The sequence below is a fragment of the Electrona antarctica genome (genome assembly GCF_951216825.1).
Source record: "Electrona antarctica genome assembly, chromosome: 6".
In the NCBI taxonomy this organism is placed as follows: domain Eukaryota; kingdom Metazoa; phylum Chordata; class Actinopteri; order Myctophiformes; family Myctophidae; genus Electrona; species Electrona antarctica.
In genome coordinates this window covers 44,230,313-44,239,883 of record NC_136811.1, presented here as the reverse complement: position 1 = coordinate 44,239,883, position 9,571 = coordinate 44,230,313, and the positions used below count along the sequence as shown (strand labels likewise).

General features: G+C 46.1%; 1 protein-coding gene across 1 annotated transcript; it reads left to right on the top strand.

The window, feature by feature from the left end:
• Positions 1-8,424: 8,424 nt before the first annotated feature.
• On the top strand, positions 8,425-9,058 carry tmem74 (transmembrane protein 74; the record flags this gene model as incomplete). Its single annotated transcript, XM_079503783.1, has 1 exon — positions 8,425-9,058. The coding sequence occupies exon 1, from the start codon at positions 8,558-8,560 to the stop codon at positions 9,056-9,058; it is 501 nt and encodes a 166-aa protein (XP_079359909.1). The 5' UTR covers positions 8,425-8,557.
• Between the last annotated feature and the right edge of the window lie 513 nt (positions 9,059-9,571).

Genomic DNA, 9,571 nt, shown 5'->3' with positions numbered 1-9,571 from the left:
GTGTGTGTGTGTGTGTGTGTGTGTGTGTGTGTGTGTGTGTGTGTGTGTGTGTGTGTGTGTGTGTGTGTGTGGGTCTGGCATAATGTTAGTTGGCACAGTAGCGTAGCCCACACTACTTTCACGGCTGTATTTGAAAGTTCACTGCATACATTACAAAGCTATCCTTATTAGCCTTATGTGGCAGCGGTGGCCGAACGGATTGCGGAGCGGTCTTGATACCGGAAGGTCGCCAGTTCGAATCAGTGGTCCGACATGTTAAAATTACCCCCGCTGAAGTGCCCTTGAACAAGGCATTGAACCACTACGATGAAATGTTCTATGAGCAGGGCCTGGCTGGAAACAAGTTCTTGAGCTTAGCCCAGATACCCTGGGTAAATATAGTAATCATTTCATTTCATTTCAGGGCATGCCTCCTGGCAGAGATTTCTGCTCTACTGAGCACAACATTCTAATTTGCACTAGTAAAGATCACACCTTCACAGTCACACATCATTACAGAGATTGTGCATTACATTCACACATTCACACACCGACGGCAGCGGAAACCATGCAAGGCACCAACCTGTACATCAGGAGCAATTAGGGGTTCAGAGTCTTGCTCAAGGACATTTCGACACAAACTCAGGGGGAACCCGGGATCAAACATGGAACCTTCCGGTTCCCAACCCGGCAACTCTACCCCTAAGCCACTGTCGCTGCCACTGCCGCCCCACATAGGTAGACATGGCCACACTTCCCTGGTTGGCAAGAGGGGAGGAAAAAAGAGAGTTCTAGCTACAGTATCTATTGTGTTGATTATTATAATTTAGAAAACATCTAAACGATTTCCAAAAATCAGATTTTACTGAGGAGGAGAAAGGTAAAAAGCCTGTTACATTATAAGTGGAATTGTATATGGATGTCAATTCCATTCAAAGGAGCTTTATTGGCATGAGAAAACATACGTTTACATTGCCAAAGCAAGTGTCAAAATATAATAAAAGCAGTTGAAAATGTTGGAGGGGGTACAGGCATTTTGTAAACAGAGCTATGTTACATTGCATCGTTATAAAGATGTTAAATGCTGGGTATAAAGCTTTTTTGAAACAAATAGCAGCAATGTATTATAGTCACTTTGGGACAAATAGCAAGACTCACACGACTATTTCAATAGTATACAAAAAAAGCCTCAGATTTAAGATGTGATGTCACATCAGGGCCCGAGCTCTCACAGCACTGTGACTGAATGTCAACTTGTTGAAGCACATGGGCGATAACGATAAGTTGTTGTTTGGTTGAATTAATAATACAAATAAATAAATAGCCTACAATTAAAAAAGACGCAAGCAGCCTATCGTGTGACTGTGTGGACATTCTCTTTTTCTCCACTTGATTATTTTTGGGTCCAGCACTGTGTTTAAAGAAACTGTGGGGATGTGCATGCATATCCTACCCCTACCCCGTCAGACCTATGATACTGATATGATACTGATGATGATTACTGACATGATATTGATGATTCTGACATTATACTAACAATACTGACCATGACGAACCATGATACTGATATGACACTGGCCATGATATTGACCATGATAGTACTGACCATGATACTGACATGATAATGCCATGAATGATACAGACATGATACTCACCTTGATAGTGACAAGATACTGACATCAGTACTGCTAATGCCATTGCATCATGGCTTTAGTAGCCTTTCCAGACATGTGTCCACCGACCCACACAAACCCCATTCAAACACTTGTAAATCTAGATAATCTTCCATCATCATCCCAAAAAACTAAAGAGCAACTACACAATTGAGAAACCATGCCTCGTTTTCTGGAAGAAAAGAAGATAACAAAGAAAAACGTCTAGGATGAAATGAAGAAGATGTGCACTTGAATATTAAACTGCTCCCCTCCCAAGAGCACCTCAGTGTTTTTTTAAAGGAGGGCCTTTAAAAAGTCTTTCTTCCATCACCCCCAAACTTCTCTGTATGCCCCTTGAGGGTCTGTACCGTCTCCGTTGAGAAAAAATAGTCTAGATTTTCTGTTTTTAATAGAGTGTTAGTTCACTGTATGGCTGTTAAACAATATATGCCCTACTTACAGGATGGTAATGAGCAGGAAAGTGATACCATTAATAACATATACTGTATAGTGTAGGCCTATACTATACAGTATATTGCAATAATATATAATAATATACATACATTTGGTTTCATGTTACTCGAGTAGAGAATGTGTACTCCTCCTCCGAACGCTTTGTACTAAGGCAGGTATTACACTCCCTTTCCATGTCTGTGTACTATGGTAGGTTTCCCTCTGTTTCCATGTCTGTGTACTATGGTAGGTTTCCCTCCGTTTCCATTTCCTTGAGAGGATTGCTATATCAGTTGTGCACACTCGTTTCCCAATGCAGTTGTGCACACTCTTTTCCCACACACACGCGCGCGCACACACACACACACACACACACACACACACACACACACACACACACACACACACACACACACACACACACACACACACACACACACACACACCTATCTCCATCTCTCTCACCCTCTCCTCCCTCTCTCCATATCCCTCTCTCTCCTCATCTCCCTCTCCATCTCTCTCCTCCCTCTCTCTCCCCCTCCTCCCTCTCTCCATCTCTTTCTCTGTGTCTGGAGATTATAGTTAACGCTGTCTCACCGTAGATTGATTTGGCCCCGATCTAATAAAGCGGGTCGCCTACGAGACGGCCGTGCATGCACGCACACACGCACGCACGCACGCACGCACGCACGCACGCACGCACGCACGCACACACACACACACACACACACACACACACACTTTTAAAAAAAAGAAAAATCACATAGGCTACTAGACTAACCACTTTCAACCTGTGAATATTTGAATTCCCTTTCCATCACTATACACATGGCCCCTTTCCACCGGTTGGGAACCGGTTCAGTTCAGAACCAGTTTTTAGACCAGACCTCCAAAATTGGAACGTTAACTATGAATTGAGTGGGCAAAACCATACCTAACCTATATATTAAATTGACCCACACTTCATGACCTATAGGTGAGAGTAGGAACGAAGATTGCTCGGTAGACAGAGAGCTTTGCCTTCTGGCTCAACTCTCTTTTCGTCACACATTTTCTGAAATTGTACATTTAAATCTGCAAATAATGCATTATGTAGGGAAATAGGCAAACATTAAAAAAAAAAAAGCTTATAAGTCCATACTTATATGGACAATTTAATATAGGTATGGTTTTGCCCACACAATTCATAATTAACATTCCAATTTTGGAGGTCTGGCTCATGGACTAAGAACTGGTTCTGAACTGAACCGGTTCCCAACCGGTGGAAATGGGATTATTGTGAGTTTGTCGGCTATTCCCACTAGGAATACAGGTGTGTCTTGAGATTTTGAGTTGCCCCAGACTTGTGTGTATCTGTCTGAGTAATATTTTTGCTTCATGGCCCAGTAACTTCCTCTACCGCTGTTTGTCTCTTTTGTGTGTGTGTGTGTGTGTGTGTGTGCGTGCGTGCGTGCGTGCGTGCGTGCGTGCGTGCGTGCGTGCGTGCGTGCGTGTGTGCATGCGTGTCCCCGTGTGCGTGTGTACCTGGATCATGCACACCTGCCTTTAATCACCCCCCTCAGCCAACACACCTGCCATCTATCAGTCCATCGCCTCTCCTGCATGTAAACCCCGGGCACCGAAAGTTCGCACACTCATCACCAGATCGTTGTTTCAGCTCCAGCTGTGGTGAGTATGACACGCTTCAGGCCTCCAGATTGTACTAACTGTCTCTTTGTGAGTTCACGATCATTCCTCGTCTGCCTGCTTACCTGCTTGCTCATGCCTGTCATTCCAGCCTGCCCACGCTATTCACCATTGCTCCCAAACTCCACCAGCCTTCCTCTACAAATAAACTCTGTCTGGGTTTCTCTCTCGCACGCACGCACGCACGCACGCACGCACGCACGCACGCACGCACGCACGCACGCACGCACGCACGCACGCACGCACGCACGCACGCACGCACACACACACACACACACACACACACACACACACACACACACACACACACACACACACACACACACTTTTTCCTAATTAAGAATTCCTGCTAATCTTTCAACAACAAATACAAAGGCCCACAAACTTGTATCACAGCACCAGTGCCAGCAAACTACTCAGTGCTTGGCACAAATGACCTGAATTTGGCCTGAAGTCAAGCATCCGTCATTGGCTTAATGAATGAAACCCACCCTTCCTCTTAAATGTTTGCCTTTATCATCTTTATCATAAATAGGTTCTCCTGCTTTGCTCACACCATTTAGCATACACAAACTCACCAGAGCTTAACATTATGATATCACCACAATACGCCTAGAGTATGGTCAGGACCATATTTTGCTGCATTTGAATAGATTGAAGCACCAGATGCTGGTGCAACTTCATCAAAAGCAACTTAAATCATTAGCGTGCAAAACCGTCTGCTGCATTGGGGAAACTTCAATTGAGAGCAGCACCTCAATTATGATAACAACAGCATCAAGATAATCAGGGTAGATAAAGTGTCATAAGCAATTATTATCACAGGCAGGCAGGCAGGCAGGCAGGCAGGCAGGCAGGCAGGCAGGCAGGCACGCACGCACGCACGCACGCACGCACGCACGCACGCACGCACGCACGCACGCACGCACGCACACACGCACGCACGCAGGAAGATGTTACTAATCCACACTGCTTGTGTTGGGACACTGTCAATGAACCCCGAATCCTGAGTGCTAAATATGTAATGCCTGTTACCTAACCTAACCCAGCACCTCCCCTGGTCCCTTTCTCGTAATTCCCCTGCCAACCTACTGTCTTGTACGGAAGTCTCCTCCATGGAAGGCTTTATGCGACTGACCCGAGGGTTTGCGTGCCTGGCCTCCAAAACAACACAGTAAGACGGTGCCACCGACCTTATTAATAATGTACCGTCTGCCAGGGCAGACCAGGCCATGTCACTCCAGTCAGGAGATGTGCTCTGGGGCCGCTGTCAGTGTGATTACAGGCAGTACAGTATGTTTGACAGTAGGCTATAGAAGAGCTGCAGCTCTTGTGCTCTAATCTAATCAACTTAACCACCACTTCAAAATGAATAGTTGGAGAAGCATAATGATTATGATGGGGTCTGGAGGCATGTTTTATCTTCCAGAGTCCAGACTCACTGTATGAATGAATAGTTGGAGAAGCATAATGATTATGATGGGGTCTGGAGGCATGTTTTATCTTCCAGACTCACTGGATGCCCTCGTTCGTTATAGCTTCTTCACTCCATCAGTTGGACACTTCCTTTCACGCTCACTAAATTCACTCAGAAGCACATGTTCATGTCCGCTCACCCCCGTCACTCTCTCTCACTCTCTCTCTCTCTCTCTCTCTCACTCTCTCACACACACACACGCACGCACGCACGCACGCACGCACGCACGCACGCACGCACGCACGCACGCACGCACGCACGCACGCACGCACGCACGCACGCACGCACGCACGCACGCACATACACACACACACACACACACACACACACACACACACACACACACACACACACACACACACACTCACTCACTCACTCACTCACTCACTCACTCACTCACTCACTCACTGTCACTCACTCACTCACTGTCACTCACTCACTCATTCACTTTTCTCCCATCTACTCCTGCTCCCCCTTGTCTCTGTTTTTTTCTTCTTTTTTCTACTCTATTGAAACACTCAGAGTTACATTAACACGGATCATTTTACAGCGTGAATCTCTGTGATCTTGTTCCTAACAGGCAGAAGCACACGCTGGAGGGGAGCGCTGTCATACCCACACTTCCTAATCTACATTCCCTCCGTGGGCGTATTCCCGTGGCAGGAGACGCACCACAAGGATTTATAGCCTGCCTCGCCCTCAAGCAGCAGTGCTGCCTCGCTCGCCCCCACCTCTAAAGCCTGTGTGTGTCCTTGCCAGCAGGAGAAGTGGTGCACTGTAGCAGATAACATCCGATAGTATGCCGTTGTTAGCTATACTGAGTCAAGCACACAGCCACGCATCAGCATACAGTAGTGTCTCTCTCTCTCTCGCTTGTCTTTAACTCTCTCTCTCTCTCTCTCTCTCTCTCTCTCTCTCTCTCTCTCTGCCTGAGGTTGACTAAAGTTGACTGCAGCCCTAATCATGACATGATCACAATGCACTGTCATCAGTCAAAGGGTGGGCACTGGGCACAGTGGGCAGTATACTCTGCAAACAACTTCTTAAAGTAAAAACAGTGGTATAAATCTTTCAACTGGCTAAGTCTCTTTCAGTCCATCTGACCGTCCATTTTGCTCTCTGTATCTCTCTCTCCCTCACACACTTGCGCGCACACGCACGCACGCACGCACGCACGCACGCACGCACACACACACACACACACACACACACACACACACACACACACACACTCATCTGTTAAATGGAATCTTGTTGGGAAACATGCCAAAGCTATTATCCTGGCCACTATGACTCTGGGCAAATTGGTGACTCCATATTTATAGCTGGTACTGCTTGTGCTAAATAAGGTATAACAGCCTACTGTAGCCTGCATGCCTACATATTAATAGGCAAGTTAAAGTGGGACAGCAAAATAGTGGAGAGCTTTTAAGCCTTTCTTTTCAAAACTGTTTTTTATTTGTTTCTGTATTATTGATGGTGTTGCAGGGTATTGAGACAATGACTGACTGAAAATCATAAATAAATGAGATGACATGTTCTACTAAGAAATTAGAGGAGGTCACAAATCAGATGAGCCCCACACTCTCTAGATTAAACATGGATTAAAGGATAGCTTTGACATTGTGACCAGTACTTATCTTCTGCTGCTGGTGAACAGATGGTAGGCCATGTGCACTGCAGTTTTGCAATGTTATCTGAATTTCACTAGCCTACTAGATTCATTTTCCTCTCTCCAGAATGATATGATGGAAGCTGCTTTTGTAATCTTGAGTCATAGAGCTATTCATCAAATTGAGACTAAAAGCATTTTGTGATGGTTCGTGTTTTTTTTTTTTGTATAAAGGTAGGGCAGGGCTTTCAGTTAATTCACAATATACTAGGCAGAATCAAGACGGGATGTGTTCTATAAAATATGAACTTCAAGTCCCAGAGTTCCGTTGAGATTTTTTTCAAATCCCCCTCTAGCTCTCGTGTGCTTCTCTCTCTGTGAGCGGTTGTGTGATGTGATCTCAATCGGTCCTGCACGGATACCGGGAGCTCTTTTCAGCACCACTGAGGCTGGCTAAGCCGAGCGTGGGAGGGACCTACAGACAGACAGACAGACACTCTGCCACAGCATCGAGGAGGGTTAATATTCACCTACTACTCGTAAACCGCGTTTTATCAGCCGCGCCTGTTTGTAGAATCTGTCTATGAAGAAAACCAGAGGCGAGGAATGTTGAATAACCCGAGCGTAGTAAGTACTTTTATGTATTTGTTCCCGGTGAGCTTATCAGTGGCTGTGATGATAGAAAACGGTTGTGGATGATCCACCCTTGCATTGAAAAGCATCTTACCTAGCCTACTAGCCTACTGCCCCATTCAGGCTAAAGCATGCTGTTGTAGCTAATCGTGTTATTCTAGATTGACAATAATTATCTTGCGGTGCGATTGTGTAAGCTACACATTTATGAAGAAAGCTATAGCCTATTTCATATGTTGTTATAGGATGTTGATGGACCAAGACATCTTATCCAAAGGTTCAACCGTTCATCTGTTCTGCTTTTCTGATAGGATTTCAGTTTGTCTAATCTAGGTTTACTAGGATTGCTTTCCTAATTGGATAATTATTAAAGGTTCTCACAATTATACCTTAAGCGCATTTCACGAACGGACCAGGGATTTCACACATAAACAAGCGGACAAACTTTTAAGTAGGCTAGTCGATAAAACAATAGTGTACTTTGATAACTTTTGCATTAGGCTATACACACGGTCGGTAACACATCACGTTGGCGCATTACATTGCTCTAGAGGCAAATCTTAATTAAGTCCTGTCTGTGTGTAACTCAGTCAGAACTGATGTCTGTCCTCTTATCAGGAATGCTGCGGATTGGAAACGCCGCGGAGACATAATTAGCGTGAAATCAACTGGGGAATGGCTTCCCAGGAGCTGCTTCCCATAGATAAGGAAGAAGACGGACAACCCGGCGATGATGATCCGCGCGGCAGCGCCTCCAGCCCGCAGCACGGTGGCAGTTCGAGCCGCTCAACAGGAGGAGACGCGCTCCTCTCCAGAGGACGCGCACGCAGCGCGGCGGCGCAGCGGGGCTGCAGCCGGCGGGGACGCTGCTGTAATTCAGCACCAAGGACGGCGCCCAGTGCGGAGGTTAAACTAGGTCACCTGGGGGAGGAGAGAGCGGCGAAAATCTGCTGCGACGCGGAATTGGAGACCTCGTTCACTTACATTGATGAGAACGTTAACCTGCGACTAGCCAGCCCGGGGGGGACGACTCCGAGTTGCAAAGGTCTCCACAATAAAGCCATGCAGTGCAATGGCGACAGCTGCTGCCTCGTCGAGGCGTTACCGGAGCCATCGCTCATGATGTCCGAGGACGATCTCTCCTCCGCGGACAGCTCTTCGGTTGACTATGGGTTCATCAGCGCCGTCACGTTCCTCGTGACCGGAATCTCCCTGGTGGTCATTTCCTACGCGGTGCCCCGTGACGTCGTGGTGGACGATCGCGAGAGCGTGTCGGCCAGGGAGATGGAGCGCCTGGAGATGGAGAGCGCGCGCGTGGGCGCTCACCTGGACAGGTGCGTGATAGCAGGCCTGTGTCTGCTGACGCTGGGCGGGGTGGTGCTCTCCACGCTGCTGATGATCTCCATGTGGAAGGGGGAGCTGTACAGGAGAAAGCTGGTGGCTTATTCCAAACGCTCGACCAAACTGTATGGCTCCATCAACCTGAAACCAACTAGACCCAGTCCCACTCAGTCTTCGGCACACTTGCCACTGGAGGACGAAATGGAAGAGACTTTGGCCTAAAAATGAAACTGAATGAATGAATGAATGAAACTTTTTTTTTTCATGTATTATATTATGGCATAAAACCTAACCAACATTTGATAGACTAAACATAATGCATTGGCAAACATCATAATACAATTTAAATGCCAAGTGCAATTCTATACAGGCCCATACAAGTGGTATTGTTTAGTGGATAACTAAAACAAGGCTGCATATCACTACTAACAGAATGGATAACAATATACTCTGTCAAGTGAGGAAAAATATATATATCAAATTGTTGCCACGTCGAAAAGCATGTATGGCTGCAGAACATACTGTACTGAGCAGCAAAATGAGCAGCAAACCTGCAAACAGCTTTATGTCACAAAATAATATTGGACCATATTTTTATGGAAGCCTACGTGCAATCCCAGAGAGTTGTCATTTATTATTAAGGATATCCATATTTAATGTGAATAGTTCCAACAGTGAAGCGCTGCATACACACTCTTCTCAGAGAGAGGTGAAAGTGTCAGTCTTAATGGGTAC